This window comes from Sinocyclocheilus grahami, unplaced genomic scaffold (assembly GCF_001515645.1).
Source record: "Sinocyclocheilus grahami isolate Dianchi unplaced genomic scaffold, SAMN03320097.WGS_v1.1 scaffold389.1, whole genome shotgun sequence".
In the NCBI taxonomy this organism is placed as follows: domain Eukaryota; kingdom Metazoa; phylum Chordata; class Actinopteri; order Cypriniformes; family Cyprinidae; genus Sinocyclocheilus; species Sinocyclocheilus grahami.
Window position 1 is genome coordinate 142,140 of NW_015505568.1, and position 22,034 is coordinate 164,173.

Consider the following 22,034-nt stretch of genomic DNA (forward strand, 5'->3'; position numbering starts at 1 on the left):
AGTGAATTTCTCTGGTAAATTTTTATTGTAGGCGAAGCAAAATTATCAGTACTTTAGCAATATTTAAAGCACATATTGCTGCTAGGATTGAAGCAGAGTCTGTTTTTTACAAAATGACAAGCAGTCTGATTATTGTTAATTAAATATGTGGTCAAAATGGATTCTTCGGTGAAATGAATTAGGAATAAAATTTATTTTCATTTGTAATGACAAAAAATATATTTTTTTTTATTGGAGAGTTGCATTTTGTAAATAAATTAATTGTTTTCATCTTTTGCAGATATTTATTCTTACTGCTTAAATTAAAAGTTTTTTTTTTCTTTTATAAGATTTTATAAGGTTCCTCAATTTATATAGACCCTACATTTCTATAGAATTTCTTTTCTTTTCTTTTTTCTCTGTAAGTGGTACTCAAACATTTTCAGCCACCAAGATGAAATTGCCTTAAACGTAGCTCTCGCTCTTGATGTTGTAGGCCATAAAAATGTGAGAAAATTGTATATAAATCAACGACTACTTTTGAAGAAAGCAAAGAAGCATGAAAAATAGATGAGGGAACACAAAAGGGTTTAATGAAGAAGAAAAGAGTTTCCGAAAGGGTGAAGAGCAACTGGAAGTGCAGACTTGCGGGTTCGTGCGGCCAAGACTGGGAGCCTGCGTCGCCTCTAGCGCTCATAACGTTACGCTAACAAGAGCGATAAAAGAACATTGAGTTTTATTAGTTCTGCTGTAGAAGAAACAAAGAAAAACATCCCCAGACAGCACTGGCAGGAGAAGACACGGAGCCTCCTTCAGGCCCAGAGCGAGCGTTTCTTTTGCTCCTAATGCCGTTATTTTCTCCAGATGATGCAGACTTTCTGTGAGATGAACGCCTCATTTACTCAGATGATTCAGTCGTAATCAGAAACATCCAGTGCAGCTCAATCAAAGCTCATGGAAAGCAGGACAAGCTGATGATATATTGATCCCTGATTCCGAGAGAACAGGCCAGAGGAGACGTGATCCTGAAATACTTCCTCCTGTCGGAGTCCACAAACGCTCTGAAGTCGCACATTCACTCCATGTGTGTCCGTCCCCATCCACTCGTCTTCTCGCATTCGCTCCTTTCTCTTATTCTCTCCTCATTTCTTGTCTGCTTGCCTCATTTTCTCATTTCTCTTCTTTGATTCCTGTAGTTCAGACTCTAGAGATCGGAGCTAGCAACGCCAAGGTCATGGGTTCAGTTCCCAGGGAATGCAAACACTGATGTAAACCGAATGCAATAGAAGTTGCTTCGGATAAAAGCTTCTGCAAAATGTGTATTGTGTAATGTGTAACTGTGCATCAATCTCTGATATAAATGTGTATAAAATGTCATTGTTTTAGATTTTAGAAGAGTGGTTGAGGAAACCAGAAATGTTTAATATCGCAGACGTAATATGTAGACACAAATTCAGAAAATAAAGTGAATTTTTCTGGTGAATTTTATGTCGGCTGAAAGGAAATTAGCAATATTTAAGACACTTAAAGCTCCTAGGATTCAAGCCGAGCCTACTTTGTACAGAACGACAAACAGTCTGATTATGTGTGCGGTCGTGGTGAATTCTTAGGTGAAATTAATTGTGTTTTAATTTTCTAATCACATGAAATTAATTTTAATAGAAAGCATGTGAAAATACCACATTTAATAACATGTTTTTACTCCAAACTCACTTCATAACGTCAGTCGAGTGTTTGAAATAAATCCTTCTGTGAGATGATGTGGCTTCTTACACAGAATAAGGCACGCAACATATTTCATAGTATTTAAGCAGTGATAAAGGCATTGCATTATAAATATACTTTATTTTAATGAAAATTATAATAATAAGAACTCCGATAAACCGTATATTGCCGTAGTCGTGTGTTTATTAGTCACGCTGAATCAATGAAAGCAGTTGAATCTTCTGTTTATTCAGCTGCAGCGATTTTCTGGGTTTCTTCTGCGAGGCGTATTTGGAGTTTCAGTGCGAGAGCACCTTCTGGCCTTTGGATGGAGATTTACTACTGATCACAGAACCGTGCTTCACTGAAAGATACGCATGACAATCGCAGCTTCTGTCGAATCGCGATCTCGATTCCATTTTGATTTATCATGCACCCCTACTCTGCATGCGAGCTGCACCTCTATACACCTCTGTATCTATATACTGTATGTACCTTTTGCCCTCGTCTACAATAGACTCCAGACCTGGAGAAAACCGAATAGTCTGGCATTTGTTGTTGCTGGTTTATATTGCCAGTTTTCATCACTTGTTATTTTTGCTCATACTTAGTTTTAGGAGTTTGTTCAAGTCAATTACCTTAAAGAGGGCATCAGATGCCTATTTTCCACAAGTTGGTATGATTCTTTAGTGTCTTCATGAAATGTCTGTAACATACTTTGGTTAAAATTCCTCAGTGGTCGTGTAAAACAACACCCTTTTACCTTATCAAAAACAGCTCAGTTCACAGCGACCTGCTTCGGTGCATGTCTCTTTAAATGCTAATGAGCTCTGCTCACCCCACCCCTCTCTTCCATGAAAGAGGAAAGGCGATTTAAAAAATAGTCTTAAGAAATATAAAGTGTGAGACTTACTTCTTCTGGAGGTGCAGCTGGATCATGAACAGTGGGTTCTGGTCCATCCTTGAGTCTGAACTTTTTAGCAAAACCTGCCTTGAATTGTCCCTCATCCAGAAAGCAGTTTGGAGTAAAATGATTTGCGCTGACATAAATTAATTTAGGTGTATTCGGTGTGCGCTTTACCGTTAAAAAAACTAAACTAATCCATTGCGTCCTCAGTGGCTCTGATGTCGGGAGAAAAGGAAAACTCTTGTGTTCACTTTGACATCAAACTACAAAACACCTGCATTGCTTACGAGACATTGCTGTCGCTACAGCTGCTCGAGAGCGGAGAAAACGTCTGAGGGCGGAGATATGCTAATACAGGACAGTCCATCAGCGGTCGTGGGCGGGGCCTGAGCATTATGATGTCATATTGCTCAGAAAAGCTCAGCTGTAAAGCACCTCTGCAGAAGGCAATAGTGTTATTATTCAGCTTAATAGTGTAAATGCTATCAAATTCATAATATTACTGAATATTAAGTATCTTAGTGTGCATGTGACACTTTGTGCATGTACTCATATTAATAACTATAAAGCATTTGAGTTCTAAGACTCAAGGTTTGATATTTGCACTGCAAAAATGATTTCTTTCTCAGTATTTTTATCTTGTTTTCCAGTACAAATATCTATTAAGCTATTAAGCTATATATTAAGCTTTCTTAAATCAAGATACATTTACTTGAGAAGCAAAATTGCGTAAGATTTCTGAAAAAAAGAGATAAAAATCAAATGAGTTTATGCTTAAAGCAAGAAAAAGTATCAGTCAGTGGGATAAGAAAAATTTAAAGAGAAAAAAAGCTTATTTTTCTTATGCCATCGGCAGACATTTTGATAAACCTTTACATGAAGCCTTTATATTCAATGCATTATAAAAGTATTTTTAATGCATTAATTATGCCTTGTAATGCATTGTATAATCTCATGAATAATTGTAACCACAGTGATAATATATTATAATACTTATCTATTCATTTAGAAATTATAATGCATTAAAGCACATGACAAACAAACCTTCAAATATTATAATGCATTTTAACTCGGGTTACAATTATTTATGAAAAGACATAATGCATTACAATGTACATTATGAATACCTTTATAATGCATTAAGCATAAATGCTTTAAGTAAAGTGTTACATAATTTGTTCTTGTTTTTTAAGCATAAAAACAAGACTCCTGCCATTTTGCTTCTCATGAAAATCTATGTTGATTTAAGGATGTTTGTTATAGAAAAAGAGACAAAATAATTTTTGCATAGTGAAAGCTCTCGATGAACGGCAAAGCATGCATAAAAAACCCTTTTGGTGTCAGAAAATGTTGTTCATTTGCAAAAGATTCATTCCATCAGCCCTATAATCAGACTGCATAGTCGTCTATGCTTATCCTTCATGAGGAAACGAGACGCTGGCACTGAGTGAATGCTGAGGCTGAAACATGTATACAGACTATTTGCTCTATCTGAGGATTAACAGCCTCAGTGTTCCCCTGCTGTCATCATCCCAGCGACGGGATGCGTCCTTCAACGCCTCTCCGAAAGCCTGGAGACATTCCTGGCTCTCTTAAGAGCTTTCTGAGGTGTATTTAAGGGGAGCTGTTATCAGATCCCTAGTATTCTTGGGGTGGGATATGCTGATAAAGCCCATATCTCCACTCTATAAACAGAGCAGCTGTCATTTCGCTCTCACAATGCCATTGTTTCAAGCTGTGAGATTAAGTAGGACCTTCATGCCCAGGTCTATAGGGGTGAAAAAGTCCAAATATCTCACTTGTTGTTTTGTTAGGGGCCATTTACTTCACTTTCGGGTTTAGGAGTTTTAAGTTCGTAACTCTCCAATCATGCTGAGACGTGTGCTATTATTTGTCTAAGTGTTCGGACTTACAATTTTGATCGGGCAGATGATAAAACTGATGTAAAAATCCCGCAGAATTGCATTGAAGGAAGGACCCAAGTCATATCTGAAGACCAGAATATTAAGGATCCAGGACTCTTTTCATTTAGACCTGAAAGAACCACAGAGCACCAACCTAGGACACCCTAATAAAGACCCTGAACACCCCAGCAACCAAATAACAATGAACCAAGACATTTAATAATATTATTAATTATATACTATTGGATGAAAACAAAACTGGAACTAAAATGACACTGTTGTTTTCTGTAGAGCTCCTTAAAGCTGAATTGAATGAAGCAATGAGCAAAATTGCATTAAAACATTACATAAAATGAAATTACTTTTTATGAAAAGTGTAACAAAATTGAGTGACATTACATTTAAAACAAGAAAAATGTCTGCCAATGGCATAAAATAAATTTAGTTTGTTTTTCTTACTCCATTGGATGACATTTTCTTTTGCTATTTAAGCATAATAAACTTTTTTTTTTTTACTTCATCGGAATGATGAGAAACTTGGTAAAGGTTTTGGCACTTTCTGTGTGAACCAAAAAAAATTTCATGGTCAAAATTATGTATTCAAGAAAAAATAGTCACACTTGTACTATTTTACCGCATCGGAAATGAATTGGAAGTAGAGGTCTGCAACGACCAAATTGTTTGCGCCGCGAGATTAAATTCCCAAATAAAATGCGGTAGCAGTCGGAAACTCTGGTGTAATTTTAACGGGAGCGGGTGGTCTAACAATATCCCGTTCCCGACGTCCATTTAGCACAGCATATCTGCGCTTTATTCTTATTGACCACCGGTACAGCTTGTGCTCAGGTCTGTTATGCTGCACGCATGCTTTAAACGTCGCGCGTTTTATTTGCGTGGTCTGTGCACAGCATGTGCATAACGATGCTCAGAGCAGGCTGTACCTGTGGTAAATATACGGCCCTCAGACAGAACAGGCAGGTTGTCGATGAGTGACAGCAGAATAAGGATGGAGCAAAGTGTGGATGCGCTGTCCTTGAAGGACGTTCAACTCGGTTTTGTTTATATTTTGCTTAGCCTATAATTCTAAATGAAAGATTTAGATTTAGTCGTATTTATTTATTTTTCCCTGCGACACTTTTCCTACTGTGTTAACAGAAAAATGTCAGTTATTCAAATATTATTCAAAGACGAATAAAAATAGCTAATAGGCTATTTTTGTACAACCTACATTTTAATTTTTTTCTCTCTGTGACACTTTTTCCCTATTGTGTTGTCAATGTTAAACGGATTGTATCCTGACAAGACGAATAAAAATAAAATAAAATTTTTGTACAACATTATTTTCTCTGACACTTTTTTTCCTACTGTATTGCATAAAATATTACAAATTTGGTGTCTTAAGATAATTCATATAAATTCAAGTCAAAGTCAATAAATTCAAGACTCTTGACAAGATGAATAAAATAACATACAATTTTGTGCAGACTACACTTTTATTTGTCAGCCTATCTCTCTTTCTTTCAGTAGCGGAAATTTAAATGTGAGATTCTGGAAACGAGATCTAAATTTAGCGGGAACGGTCGGGTCGGGAAGAAAATTATTCTAAGCGGACAGCGGGTGAACAAAGAGTGAATATACAGCGGGAGCGGGTTGGTGCGGAATAGAACCTTGCGGGCGGTTCCAATTCGAGGTCTGGCAGTCCCGCGCAGACCTCTAATTGGAAGCTAATTTCATCTAGTGGAAACGTTTGGTACTGCACCCAAACAAAATCTTACTGAAAGCTAATTTTTTGAGATATCAACCTCAAATTTGGATGACTTTTATTTTCATTTAGTTTTAAAGTAAAACATGTTTTGGAAAATTTTAATTTAATATAAAATTTAAAAATAGTATTTTTGAAAAAAACTTTTATACCCTTTTTTTCAGTTCAGCACTAATCTGCCAAGTGCCTTCTTTAAAAAGAGACCAAACTTAAGTCTGTGCTCTAAAGCATTTAAGATTTACGATGGTACATTTAATTTTCAGGTCTATGCTCAAAAAGTGGTTAAGAGGCAATAAATGGATCATAACTATTTCATTTAATGCTATAAAATCCCCTAAAAATAAAAAATATGAAATAAAAACATTATCAAACTAAAATATAGTACATTCATTTCACTGAAATTTTCATTAAAAAAAAACTAAATAAAGAAATTTGGTCATTTTTGACTGCCACATGAGCAGCACCAGAGGGTTTCATAATTTTGCCTATCAAGTAAATGTATCTTGATTTAAGAATGTTTAAATATTTGTACTAAACAAGATAAAAAATTTTTTTATTTTTTTTGCAGTGCAAATATCAGATCATGAGTCTTAGTACTTTTAAATGCTATAAAGTTCATCAATAATTTTAAACTAAAAATGAATAATCTATGCACAAAGTTTCACAGGCACACTGAGATACTTAACATTGAGTAATATTATTGATTTGACGGCACTGACACTATTGGATGAGAACAAAACTTAAACTGAATTGAGCTGGATGATGAAACTACAGGTGCATCTCAATAAATTAGAATGTCATTCTTTTGTTTTGTTTTTGCCTTTAAGTTAAGCAACCATTCATTCTTCATTGTATTGTTTGCAGGGAAGATAAGCTATTTTATCGCACTGCATAGTATGCACTGCATTTCTCTCTTAGGTTTTGTAGAATTTGGTTTACAGTGTTTACCCGATTAGCGTGAAAACAGTGTCGCCCGCTGGACGCTCGCTGCTGCTTCAGTCATCATATGGTACATTATCCAAATAAAAGTTTGTGTTCAACAAGCTGACAGAAGTCGATCCATTTCTTTGTTGGAAACTTTTAAATGACAAAGTATAATTGTTGTCATTATAAATATTCATTTTTTCACGGCCATGGAGGAGAATCACAGATTGTGGGTCACATTCAGCGAACAGTCACGAACTCACTGTACTTTTTATATTTATTTCAACAAATGACAAGCAAAATCAAATCCCTAGGAGCTTGGGGAAAGTTTTGTAGTATTTTCAAATGCTGGTTTAATGTGCTTAAGACAGTGATGCTAAAAGACATGCAGATGAGCCAGAATATTAACACGACATGTTTAAATGTAAAGCGTTTTCCTCTCTTTAGAAAACTGTAATCTAGAAAGCGCTTCTGGATTAAGAGAGCGATTTCTAAAGTTCATATTTTGGGCTCATCTGTTTTTCCACACATATTATGGTGATATAATTATTTATTATTATATTATGTGTACAGAATGTGGTCTTTAAATATCACTGTCTCGGTGCATTAAGCATGTTCTTTATATGAGAGGAAAATACTTAAACTCGTTGCGTTCACATTTTGATCTTATATGCATATCTGCACATAGTATATGCTTTACAATTTTGTCTTTATCACTGTAGCCTATTGGTACATTAAGCCACTTTAAGCATTTTAGAAAGTCCCCTGTTCAAATTCTGCTAATTCACAAGCCTAGTGAGAGTCATGCTCTCAAATAAGGTAATGTTAACTATTAAACCAACCAAATCAAAACTTTCAAAAACACACATCAATGTGATTCTTTTATTGAGTGAGAGTCAGTGGGTTTAATCAGTGACATTAACAGATTTACTACTCGCCGTCTTCTCCGCGACCTCCTTTCCTTGGTGTTTTTACACATAGAAAAGGCGAAAAAACATATAGCATTGTCCATTTTTCTCTCAGAACTATGATCTGAGTTACTATTGCAATTATCGATGCAGTATGAATGACATAAACCGGTGACATTTTTCACAATCACGACAAACAATCAAATACTGCCCTAAACGCAATAGCGGAAAGGCAGCGCTATCCTGCAAGTATGGCGGATAAACAAAGCAGTTTCCCAGAACTCAACGCGGCGTTACGTCACATTCTCATTTCTAATACACGAGTTTCACAATTTGAGTTGAATTACTGAAATAAATGAACTTTTCCACGACATTCTAATTTATTGAGATGCACCTGTATTGTCTTCTGTAGAGCTGCTTTAAAGCTGAATCGAATTTGTTTCATAATTGATTAACTCTGCCACACTAACAATGTTATTAAACTGAACTGAATCAACATTGAACTGAGCTGGAGAACAAACACTATTGCATTCTGTTGAGCTGCTTATTTTATAATTTTGTAGAGCTACTTTATAGTTGAATTAAGTTTGTTTTTATAACTAATGACCTTTGCATTGACACTGATGAACTAAATTACTGTAAAGCTGCTTTGAAACAATATGTAATGTATAAAGCGCTGCATCAATACATATGACTTGACCCTAGCAACTGCATAGCAACACCCTTGCAATCTCTTGGCATCATGGTGATGGATTTGCACGGACAAGCACCACTTACTTTTTCCTTAGAAAATCTTGTTAATATTTCTAATATAAATAACCCCCTTGATTCAGCCGTTTCTGTCACTATTCCAAGTTTTTTTTTTCACAGTACCCACTTAGCACAGAGAACTGAAACGCACAATGAGAGAATGCAGCGCTGCACGTACACATACCAGCTTTCAGACCCGCATACTAACACCCAAACACTCTAAAAATACACTTCATGGCATCTTAGCAACACAACCTGACCTTCAAAAAATACTTTTTTATATTTAAAACCTGTTGTTTTAAATCTGAGGTAAGATTATAATTGGGTAGTTTGTAAATAACATTTTATTCAGCAATCTTTTTTAGATGCTGTAACTGGTCACAGTTACTTTTTTTCATTATTTCTAGTCACCTTTTGGTGACACTACCTGTCAAAATTCTGGACACATTTACAATAAGAAAATGTTTAAAATAGTTTTAGGTGAAATATAGCACGTCACACTGACAGCCCAAAAGTCCATGCACTGCAAAAAAATGATTTTCATCCTCAGTATTTCTGTCGCTTCCCAGTACAAATATCTAAATATTCTTAAATCAAGATTTACTTGGAAGCAAAATTACTTAAGATATTAAGACATTTTTGATTAAAATGATGTCACTTTATGCTTAAATCAAGAATATCTGCAAATGGGGTCAGAAAACATGAACTTATTTTTCTGACCTCACTGGAAGATTTTTTTTTTAAATTCTTGTTCTAAGCAAAAAGTCACTTAATTTTGGCCCATTTTTCAGAAAACAAGACAGTTCTATGTCATTTTGCCTCTCAAGTACTTGTATCTTAACCTTCTGTTGCTGCTCGCATGGCGGTCAGAAACGACTTAAACTTTTTTCTTTTTTTTTTGTCAATGAAATGAATGTACTATGTTTTATATTTATGGAATAATCCATTTATTACCTGTTTACCACTTTTTGAGCACAGACCTGAAAATGAAATTTTCAGCTTAAACTGTCGTAAATCTGCTATCAAGAACATTATTTTGTGTATTTGGTGTAATGCAGTGTGTTTATGCGGTTTAAGGTTAAAAAAACACATTATTTTCCACATACTGTACATTATTGTTTCTCCTCTATGCCCCGCCTTTCTGAAACACGTCGATTTTTACAAAGCTCATCGTTCTGAAAAGCGCGCTTTGCTCTGATTGGCCGGCTATCTAGTGCGTTGTGATTGGGCGAATTCCTCAAGCGTCTGACGGAAATGTTACGTCCCTTACCAGGTTCAGGAAACTTTCCTTCGTAAAATGCGCTGCACACACTCGAATATTTGGGTTGTACTGTTCTGGAACAGTGTTGTAAATAAAACTTAACCACTGATTTCTAGTTGGTTCGTCTTTTGGAAGACCAAACAAAGTAGCTTTTGCAACGAAACACACAGCGTCTCCACGACATGGTGGCGGCGGTGACGTAGACGTGGGGGTGTGTTTGAACGAGGTGCTTTAGGAAGGCATGCATGAGCGTTCACTTTTATAAAGAATATCTCTTTGGGTTTGAGACTTTAATCTTTGCGACTTTACGGATCCTCTGTATGCACGAACAGCTTTTAACACTCCAAAGACAAAAGAAAACATGAAATTGCATCATATGACCCCTTTAAATGCTTTGGAGCACAGACTTAAGTTTGGTCTCCTTTAAAGACGACACTTGGCACATTATAAGTGAAAAAAAGTGAAACAAAAATGATGGTGTTTACCATCCGACGAGCTGCTTTGAACTCCTGAAACAAACTTTTTTTTTTTTGGCTCGATTTTGTTTGAAATGATGCCACACCCGTTCATTCTTCAATTTCGCTTGAAGTATATCAAGGCCTTAAAGCTGCAATAGGCCTTGGGTCAGAATTGATTATTGCAGAGTTTACAGTCAAAGAACATGTAAACTCTTTGGTTTTGGTCTTTCTCCATTCAAGTAGATTGGAGCTAGACTTGCACGACTTGAAAACTGCTGTGGACTGACTTGACATAAAAGGGACTTTGACCGAGACTGTAGCTACAAGAGGTTAACAGAAGTGCCAATCTAACATTGGTTTTCTCTTCCCCCGTCCCCTTCCTCGCTCTTTAGATTAATGAAGGCTCGGGATCCAGACAGGGAAAGGAAATGTGATTTAGCCTGGAGCCGGTTCAAATCTGATGGGGAACAAAAGAATGACAAAGAGAAGGAAAACCACACTTGCCTAGCAAGCGAGCTCTGTATTCCTTAAAGAAACAAAAAAAATTCCTGCTCGCCCACTTTTTTAGAAAATGAATTTGTTGAAACACACTTTTTCTCTGTCTCTGTTTCGAATCCACTCAAACTATATCTGTTTTGTCTATTGTTTGGCTTTGTTTTGTTCCAGTGTTGGAGAGTAACTAGTTAAAAGTACTGATGTTAACCTGTGTAATTACATTCATGTTAGATTCACTTGTCACAACAGAAATGGAAGGTTGAGTCGAGTGAATTGCATTGTTGGATAAAGTGTGGGTTGCTGTGTTTATAGGTTATCCAAGTATTCTATGCATACAGTGCATTTTCATTAGTTGAATGCCTGCATTTTTTTCTATATTGCCTTTTATAACAAAGATAAATTATTTGTAATTGTCTGTTTTGTTTTATAGATATTGATGAGTGCAGCATTAATCGGGGTGGCTGTAAATTCGGATGTGTGAACACTCCGGGCAGTTACGAATGTACCTGCCCTCCTGGTTACAAACTGCACTGGAACAAGAAGGATTGCATTGGTATGTGGACAAGAGTGCCACCTAGAGACCATTCAGATGCAACTAAAATCTTATGGTTCAAATGCAAATGCCAAAGACTGCTATTAGTTCTGTATTTTATAAATGAAAGATATGTATTAGTTGATTGTCTTTGAGATCCAATGTGATCTACACACTTTTGATGCATATTAACAAAAAACAAATTCAGTGTACTTGCTTGGAGTCAAACTTATTATTTCTGCACAGAGATTGTGAAGTGTACGTCCAGTCTGCTGGCCCCCAAAGCCACCCTTACTTGCAGTAAAATGGGGAAGAAAGAGAGCTGCTCTCTCACTTGTGCGTCTAAAGCACATTACCTATCAGGTAGAAACCAAATACCTCCTAAACGACTTAATTTAACAAACTTGTCCATTTAGCTCTGTGATCAATTTTTATTTTACGTTTCACAGAATCAGACAACAGCTATTCTGTTAGCTGTGGAATACCCATCCTACGAGGTAAATCTCAGAGCAGATTAAACGCAAGCAGCGTCCAAAGCTGCATAGGTAAGATCATACATACGTCCCAACACCTTCCTTAACTCATAGGCAATTGAATCGTGGCAACTAATGGTGTGCACGTTCCACAAATAGGGTACAATTTGATGTCTAATTGTATTTCTTATTTTACCATTATACGTAGGTACCCATACAGGTAATCGCATTAAAGTAATCCCATTTTTAGTTGTGAGATATGTTACAGAAACCGTTAAGCGTAATGTATTAATAACTATAAGCCAACATTTGGCCCTAAACTAGCTAGCTCCTGCTGATTGTCGGCTTAATTTAGACTCAACTTGCAACCAAAAAACAAATTCAGTGTACTTGCTTGGAGTCAAACTTATTATTTCTGCACAGAGATTGTGAAGTGTACGTCCAGTCTGCTGGCCCCCAAAGCCACCCTTACTTGCAGTAAAATGGGGAAGAAAGAGAGCTGCTCTCTCACTTGTGCGTCTAAAGCACATTACCTATCAGGTAGAAACCAAATAGCTCCTAAACGACTTAATTTAACAAACTTGTCCATTTAGCTCTGTGATCAATTTTTATTTTACGTTTCACAGAATCAGACAATAGCTATTCTGTTAGCTGTGGAATACCCATCCTACGAGGTAAATCTCAGAGCAGATTAAACGCAAGCAGCGTCCAAAGCTGCATAGGTAAGATCATACATACGTCCCAACACCTTCCTTAACTCATAGGCAATTGAATCGTGGCAACTAATGGTGTGCACGTTCCACAAATAGGGTACAATTTGATGTCTAATTGTATTTCTTATTTTACCATTATACGTAGGTACCCATACAGTTAATCGCATTAAAGTAATCCCATTTTTAGTTGTGAGATATGTTACAGAAACCGTTAAGCGTAATGTATTAATAACTATAAGCCAACATTTGGCCCTAAACTAGCTAGCTCCTGCTGATTGTCGGCTTAATTTAGACTCAACTTGCAACCCTGTTAACCATTTTTGGCATAGTGTTTTTTAATGTTTATTTAATACTTATAATTTATCAAAGTTTTGTCATCACAGATGCCACATATAAACTAATAGAAAATAAAAAGGATCATATATCATTTAATTTGATCTTCTGTGGTTAACGATAAACAGTTTCTTAATGCTAAGCCCCTAAATTTCACTGATCATTGGTTGAAAAAAAAATAAGACTTAATTTTCTAAATTGTAGGTCCTATTTTTTGAAAGTGCCAGCAAACAGAACCTGGAAACCGATGAGACGTTTCTTTTGTACAGCTGCAGTCGATTATTCCGAGAAACATAATGACAGATACATTGCAGCTGTCCAATTACATGATCACTTGATGTGCTTGGCAAATTAGAAACTTATTTACCATGCCTAATGTTTGTTTTGATGTCAGCCTCGTTTCACATTGGGATGCCTGTCTCGACAAACTATAATCTCAAATTGCTGTTCCTCATAAGTGTTCAGAGTGAGCATAAAGCTAACATGACTCTGCTTTAAATGTTCACAAACAGACCAGCTGGTTTTATTTTTCAATCAAGCACGTTAAATGTAGCGAACCAGCCAGCAGCTGTGAATTAATGTAGTTAGCTAGTAGTTGTCAGCAAGGGCTTTATATGAATCATGTTGAGCTGCATGTCAAGGCCCCTTTGTTTGGTTGTAGAGACTCAGGCTCCTCCAGTGAAGCAGACGGTGTCCTTCCGGATCAAGAATGCCAAATGTCACCTGCACCCAAAGCATAAAGGGAGGGCAGAGGACAACGGCAGACAGATCGGGCCAGGTCAGAGGTCATAGGGGCCAGGAAATGAAGGGTACCATGTCATTTTGATGGTCCCTGTTGTGGAATAAGGTCGTAGTACTGTCTGTCGAAGGAGCTGCGTTCTCGTTTTGCTACATAAACAGTGATAATTGGGATTATAAGGGATAGTTCACCCAAAAATGAAAATGATGTTATCATTTACTACTCACACTTACGTCATCCCAAACCCATTCGATATGTTAGTATTCCTAACATTTTGAATGAAACCTTGGAGGTTTCGTTACAGGTAACCAAAACGTACAATATCCAGTAAAGTTGTAAAGGCATCGCAAAATGAATCCATATGAATCAAGCGGTTTAATCCAAAACTTTGTACGATCACTTTATATGATGAACAGACTGACCTTAAGCTTTTATTTACATCTAAACAATGATCGACACACATGCATACACATATGGTTAGCACATGTGTTTACCATATGTGATTTGCTCTATGTATGCGTGTTTACATGTGAATAAAGGCCTAAATGAAACCTGTTATCAGATAGAGAGATCATATTGTAACCAAAGGCTTATATATCGTGATCGTAAAAACAAAGTCTGGGTTTGGAACAACATGAGAATGAGAAAATTGTCAGTTTTCATTTTTGGGTCCCTTTAAAAACTCCATTATTATAAATGTCATGCTATATATTTAAAACAGTTAAAGGGATAGTTCACCCAAGAATGAAAATTACCCCATGATTTACTCACCCTCAAGCCATCCTAGGTGTATATGACATTCTTCTTTCAGACGGATACAATCGGAGTTATATTAAATAATGTCCAGGCTAATCCATGTTTTATAATGGGAGTGTTTGCTGTAAACAAAACTTGTTTCTCGCGAGACTAGCATATTCTCACCGGAGCTTATTCTACGCCTACTTCCTACGTCCTCCGCTGGATGCCACTCTCTTGTGAACGAGCGTACGACAGTTAGCGGAAGTTAGAGATTAAGGTTTATAAAGTTGTAAATATGGATATTTTTCTTACACAAACACATCGCGTCGCTTCTGAAGGCCTTTATTAACCCCCCCGGAAGTCACGTGGACTTCTTTTATAATGGATGGGTGCAATTTTTTGGACTTCAAATTTTGGGCTACCATCCACTCCCATTATAAAGCATGGATTAGCCTGGACATTATTTAATATAACTCCGATTGTATTCGTCTGAAAGAAGAATGTCATGTACACCTAGGATGGCTTGAGGGTGAGTAAATCATGGGGTAATTTTCATTTTTGGGTGAACTATCCCTTTAAAGAGTTAATAATCCAATAATGTCACTCCAAAAAATGTGCTACTGCATCACCTAAATGCCCTTGTTGTGTGAATAATGACTTGATTTCCAGGTGGCCAACCGTGCAACAACTGCCTGGTCACGTTCGTTAACCTGAAGTGCGACTCGTCTAAGAAGGCCAAAGGTCGTCGGGCACGTAACCCATCAAGCAAAGAGGTCACGCGCATCACTCTGGAGCTGGAGGCTGAGGTCAAGCCAGGAGACGCCACTGGTGAGTCTGACATCCTCCACCTAAAATAAACCCTCTACCTACCTACAGAAACTGCAGGATGAGCGTGGAAGTGCGGCGCATGAAGGTCATGACGTTCATCTTGTTCTCCTGTAGGGAACTGTAACATGATGTGTCAAAGGCAGCGTATGGAGCAGCAGATGAAGTCATACATTAAAGCCCTGAAAAAATCCATAAACCAGGAGCGTTTCCTCATCCGTGTGGCTGGATTGGAGTACGAGGTGGCACAGAAGCTCCCACAAGCTGCACTGAGGCAGGAGAACTGTGGACCGGGCCGAGAAAAAGACAGCGGCCGCTGTGGTAAGAACAGAAGAGTGAGTGGGGCCTGTTATATATGAACCCCCTTCTCCACTGCAACTTGATGCAAGAGAGCTAGAGATAGAAAGTCAAGATGGTCTGAGACAGTCACAAAACAAGTTGAGACTATAAATTAGCGACTCATGAATACAAGTCTTTGACTTGACCTCTGATTGCCTAAAAACATTTTTTTTTATGCAGAAGTGCTGCAAAATGTGTAAAATGAACAGAAGTTGCTATTTTTTTGATAGTGACAGTTATCCGAGATCGCTTTCAAACTTTTATTAAAAGGAATTGGAAAATACTGCCCGCAAATGCAATGGAAGCAAAACTAACTAAAGCACAGTTCACAATTTTTCAAGTCTTGGGTTACGAACGATAGCACGATAATTTTACATTGATCACTTGAAACTACAAGGTCTTTAAAATCAAATTTCAAAGCCAAAAGGCATCTGTCAAAAAAAAAAGGAGCTCAGAATTTCAGTTCCCTCACTGCTGCCCCCTGCTGGCTGCTCTCTCTTAGTCAGATGTTTGCCTGGGTCATACTACCACGGTGAGCAGGAACGCTGTGTCCAGTGTCCGCCTGGAACATTCCAGGAACGTGAAGGTCAGCTGGCCTGTGATCTTTGTCCTGGAGGAGACCGCCATGGCCCACAAGGGGCCCGCAACATCACGTCATGTGCAGGTAACTAGATTAAATCGATGTGCCTTCTACTTGTAATGGATGTAAATGTGTCCTGCACTAGGCACTTATTCATTTTTCTTTTAAGAGTACATTTTTAACCATTCCTGGTCATTTTTGTCTGTTTATAGGTCAATGTCCGCCAGGTTATTTCTCCAGCGACGGGTTCAAGCCCTGTCAGCCGTGCCCTCTGGGAACGTACCAACCCGACCCAGGACGAACTCTCTGCTTCCCCTGTGGAGGTGGACTCGGTACCAAAAGAGAGGGTCTTGTTCTCCTGTAGGGAACTGTAACATGATGTGTCAAAGGCAGCGTATGGAGCAGCAGATGAAGTCATACATTAAAGCCCTGAAAAAATCCATAAACCAGGAGCGTTTCCTCATCCGTGTGGCTGGATTGGAGTACGAGGTGGCACAGAAGCTCCCACAAGCTGCACTGAGGCAGGAGAACTGTGGACCGGGCCGAGAAAAAGACAGCGGCCGCTGTGGTAAGAACAGAAGAGTGAGTGGGGCCTGTTATATATGAACCCCCTTCTCCACTGCAACTTGATGCAAGAGAGCTAGAGATAGAAAGTCAAGATGGTCTGAGACAGTCACAAAACAAGTTGAGACTATAAATTAGCGACTCATGAATACAAGTCTTTGACTTGACCTCTGATTGCCTAAAAACATTTTTTTTTATGCAGAAGTGCTGCAAAATGTGTAAAATGAACAGAAGTTGCTATTTTTTTGATAGTGACAGTTATCCGAGATCGCTTTCAAACTTTTATTAAAAGGAATTGGAAAATACTGCCCGCAAATGCAATGGAAGCAAAACTAACTAAAGCACAGTTCACAATTTTTCAAGTCTTGGGTTACGAACGATAGCACGATAATTTTACATTGATCACTTGAAACTACAAGGTCTTTAAAATCAAATTTCAAAGCCAAAAGGCATCTGTCAAAAAAAAAAGGAGCTCAGAATTTCAGTTCCCTCACTGCTGCCCCCTGCTGGCTGCTCTCTCTTAGTCAGATGTTTGCCTGGGTCATACTACCACGGTGAGCAGGAACGCTGTGTCCAGTGTCCGCCTGGAACATTCCAGGAACGTGAAGGTCAGCTGGCCTGTGATCTTTGTCCTGGAGGAGACCGCCATGGCCCACAAGGGGCCCGCAACATCACGTCATGTGCAGGTAACTAGATTAAATCGATGTGCCTTCTACTTGTAATGGATGTAAATGTGTCCTGCACTAGGCACTTATTCATTTTTCTTTTAAGAGTACATTTTTAACCATTCCTGGTCATTTTTGTCTGTTTATAGGTCAATGTCCGCCAGGTTATTTCTCCAGCGACGGGTTCAAGCCCTGTCAGCCGTGCCCTCTGGGAACGTACCAACCCGACCCAGGACGAACTCTCTGCTTCCCCTGTGGAGGTGGACTCGGTACCAAAAGAGAGGGTGCCAGCTCCTTTAATGACTGTGAGGTCAAAGGTCAGACATTTTGACGCACTACAGTGCAGTGCATTTACATAAAGCTAGACAGTGGGCATAAAATGATGTTTGGAGCAAAACATTGGTGCACAATTTGTATGTTGTTTCAGAGGCGGAATTAATCATTAGGCAAAGGTAGGCGACCGTCTTGGGCCCCCAAAAGCCAAGGGCCCCCCAAAATGCTTTTTATATGCGAGATGCGCGTTCAGTGCGGATGCACAAGTGGTTGCTGTGGTGTTCATTACCACGACAATTGTCTGTGCGTCCGCGTTGAATGTGCTTCTTAGCAAAAGTAGGGTGATGTAGAAAATGGGGACGGCATCCCGGAATCTATTCATAAAAACGGAATTTACTGTGTAACGCGGAATGTGACGGAATGAACGGCGCAGACGCGTGTTTCGTTTGCTAGTTTGCTATTTAAGCACACGCAACGCTCGCGGTTGTCGTCTGTAATAGCTAAATAGTATTTTTGCCATTTAATATTCACATACACTAGTCCATATCGCGGTTTGATTGAAGTGTACTGAATTGCATTTGATTTATTCATTCAATATTTGACGAATTCCGTGACATTGCTCGTTACACAGTACATTTCTGTTGTGTAGCATTTTGAATGTACAAAAATTAAATGGTTTGTTTAATTTTCATTGGAATAAAAGATAGATTCATGTTTTTACCTTCATTTGATTACCAGAAAAATGAAAATACACAACACAGAATTTCTAAAAAAATAAGTAAATAAAATTTAAATTTAAATTTCATAGGGCCCTATTATTGTATACAAAGTAATAAATTAAGTTGTTTTTATGAATTCAATTAATTAGATGTGTTTTTGATTAAACCATTAAAATGGAATACAGAAACATTAAAATGGAAAGCGCAGAATTTGGGCCCTAAGAATGTAATTCTTGTTAAACTTTTAATAGGCCTAAATTGCTGTTAAATTAAACAAGTTTCGTGGTTTTAAATAATTAGACATGTTTTTTGTTAAAATGTAATATAATCAACGAAGAAAAAAACCCGGAATCAAGAAAAATTTAAACGGAAAAAAAGATTTTGGAAAAAATAAAACTTAGGCTAATTTGGGAAAAATAACGGATTTCATAGGGCCCTACAAATATCATGCATCTGAAGCTATAATTTTAATACTAAGCAACAGTGCATATTATATAGGGCCTATTTTAATTTTTTTTAATGGCACTCACTCGTGTTTGTGAAAGACCCAAGACGGACCATGCACAGTCACTTTCCACACAGGCACACTTCATGTTTGGTTGAAATAATCCTTAAGCATGTACATTTATAATTTCCTTCAGTTTAATTTAAATGTGCAATTAAAATAAAAAATAAATGTATATTTTAAAGTTTAGAATTCGACAGCCTTGCGTTGTGTAGACGATTGCATAGTGAAAATGACCCCAACGCACCACCTAGTGTCCAACCTACTCTAATACTATTATAACCTGTTTAAATGTGAACAAGGGATTTACAACATTAAAGAAATCCTTTATTTATAACATGTACATGAAAAATCTAAAAGCTTAGACACAACTATGGGACACGGTCGTGCAGCAGCGAGCAACAGTGAAAGGAACCTCAATGTGTGAAATTGTATAGGGCCCCATTCCTGTATTTTGCCTGGGGCCCCCAAATCACTAAATCCGCCTGTGTTGTTTACACCAGTGTAATTTCAGCATCATTGAGATACTATTATAGTTTTAATTAATATTTCAAATTAGTTTTTATTTTACTGTTTTAATTTTGGTTATTTTAGTCATTTTGTTTTGTCATTTTTATGTATTTTGTTTAATTTTATTGCCATTTAATTATTTTAGTTCATCAAGTTAAATGAAATGCAAATGAGAAATGTTGCCTTGGCAACTAGCTGAAATAAAGTTGAAGTTTTTGTACTTTATTTTAATTCAGTTAATGTTTACCAAGTAATTGAAGGTTTTTTTTATGGTTTTAGTTTACTATAATGTGTTTGTGTGTAGACATCAGTAATGGATGTTTGACTCACAAAACTGTTTAAATCATGAGCACTTTCCTCAAGTGTAATATGGTTCAAATATTCAACAAAGGATTGATTAGACCACCTGAACTGGACAAATGAAGCCTTTCATTTACTAAAATTAGATTCATGTGGGGTCCGTGTGAAGGAAACTTCATGCTAAATCAGCCCATGTGATACTGGTGTCCTTGTGTGTGTAGTGTTGTGTTCTCCAGGTCATTATTATAACACCTCAGTCCATCGCTGCATCCGCTGTCCTCATGGAACCTACCAGGCTGAGTTCAGACAAAACTACTGCATCTCCTGTCCGGGAAACACCACCACAGACTTCGACGGGGCCATCAGTGTGTCTCAATGCAAGAGTGAGTCTGTTCATCCTCAAACACAAGTCTGGACTTCTTATGAGTCCCTTACGCTGATAAGAGTCTGTTGTTGATTGGAAATCTGGAAGTAAAAGCAACATCAGATCAACATCAGATTTGAGTTAAATTCTGTGTTTTCTGAAGGTTAAACCTGTATTTGGCACTGGGAATAAAAAGCATTTACGGACAAAAATCCAGGTCTAGAAATGTTCTCAGTGAGGAATTTACCATAATGTTATCTTCTTGTTTGTTTGTGGGCGCATTCAGATCGGGAATGTGGGGGTGAAATAGGCGAGTTCATCGGATACATCGAGTCTCCCAACTATCCAGGAAACTACCCAGCCAACGTAGAGTGCATCTGGACGATCAACCCTCCACACAAACGCAAGATTCTGATCGTTGTTCCAGAGATCTTCCTCCCATCTGAGGATGAGTGCGGAGATGTCCTAGTAATGAGGAAGAACGGTAAGTTTTTGTGCTCTTCCAGGTTTAACCTTTATATCAAGAGTCAAAAATGATTTCACATTTTCAGTACAACAAACTTAATGTTAACATGCATATAGATTTGATATTAGTGTAACAAAATATTGACTTGCCAGAGTGTCTGCAGTCTCTTCATTTTAGTGGTGATGGTTTGCTTCTAAAAATAGTTTAGCTTTGATTTGAACACTAACATTTCGTTTTCTTAGGATCAGTGACCTCTATCACTACCTATGAAACATGTCAGACGTATGAGAGACCGATCGCTTTTACCTCCCGATCGCGCCGCCTCTGGATCAACTTCAAATCCAATGATGTAAACAGTGCTCGCGGATTCCAGATTCCATACGTCACTTACGATGGTACGGTCTCCAGATCAGCCCTAGTCTGTACACATTTAGTTCTGTATATATAAAAAGAAAAATAATGCTTAAAAATTCTCAGGAGAAAGATGTATATTGATGTTCGATAAGATATTTCATGGGTTTCTATTCATTCTTGACTTTCATTGGCACTAAATTGTCTTTGATTTTCTTTTATTTAGAAGACTATGAGCAGCTGGTTGAAGACATTGTAAGAGATGGAAGACTTTATGCCTCTGAAAACCATCAAGAAATACTCAAGGTTAGTTTTGCATTGCAAAAAAAACTAATTACTTGTTATTTGTATCTTGTTTTCCAATATAAATATCTCAACATTCTTAAGATACATTAACTTGAGAAGTAATTTGACTTAAGATATAAGTCTGGTTTTCTGTATCAAAAGCAAGTTTTTGCTTAAAACAAGAAAAGGTATCGGCCAATGAGTAAGAAAAATAATCCAGTTTCCCCGTTGAATAAGTTTCCACTGGCAGATGTATTTCTTGTTTTAAGCTCACTTAATTTCTATTTATTTTTCAGTTAACAAGACTTACTATCTCAAGGCTTTTTGCTTTTCAAGTTAAAGTACCTTCTATTAAAGGCATAGTTCACCCAAAAATTTAAATTCTGTCATTAATTACTCACCCTCGTGTCGTTTCAAACCTGTAAGACCTTCGTTCATCTTCAGAACACAAATTTTTGATGAAATCTGAGAGCTCTCTGACCCTGCATAGACAGCAACGCAACTGAAATGTTCCCAAGTCCAGAAACGTAGTAAGGATATCGGTAAAACAGTCCATATGACATCAGTGGCTCAACTTCAGTTTTGCGAAGCTACGAGAATACTTTTTGTGCGCAAAGTAAACAAAAATAAAAAAATGTTCAACAATTCTTCTCCCCCGCGTTACGTCTTCCGCCATTTTAGAGAGTATCACAACACATATGCATGCTT

At 37.5% G+C, this 22,034-nt stretch overlaps 1 protein-coding gene across 1 annotated transcript in view; it reads left to right on the plus strand.

The window, feature by feature from the left end:
- The window catches only part of LOC107550130 (signal peptide, CUB and EGF-like domain-containing protein 3), a 51,325-nt gene that overhangs the window by 26,664 nt on the left and 2,627 nt on the right, over nucleotides 1-22,034 (plus strand). Inside the window, exons 7-19 of the mRNA XM_016231358.1 lie at nucleotides 11,483-11,605; nucleotides 11,831-11,947; nucleotides 12,034-12,129; nucleotides 13,765-13,881; nucleotides 15,250-15,408; nucleotides 15,523-15,726; nucleotides 16,247-16,408; nucleotides 16,537-16,647; nucleotides 17,814-17,870; nucleotides 20,082-20,243; nucleotides 20,511-20,708; nucleotides 20,933-21,085; nucleotides 21,268-21,347. Coding sequence (XP_016086844.1) covers nucleotides 11,483-11,605; nucleotides 11,831-11,947; nucleotides 12,034-12,129; nucleotides 13,765-13,881; nucleotides 15,250-15,408; nucleotides 15,523-15,726; nucleotides 16,247-16,408; nucleotides 16,537-16,647; nucleotides 17,814-17,870; nucleotides 20,082-20,243; nucleotides 20,511-20,708; nucleotides 20,933-21,085; nucleotides 21,268-21,347 — 1,739 coding nt within the window. The remainder of the gene's footprint in view (nucleotides 1-11,482; nucleotides 11,606-11,830; nucleotides 11,948-12,033; nucleotides 12,130-13,764; nucleotides 13,882-15,249; nucleotides 15,409-15,522; nucleotides 15,727-16,246; nucleotides 16,409-16,536; nucleotides 16,648-17,813; nucleotides 17,871-20,081; nucleotides 20,244-20,510; nucleotides 20,709-20,932; nucleotides 21,086-21,267; nucleotides 21,348-22,034) is intronic.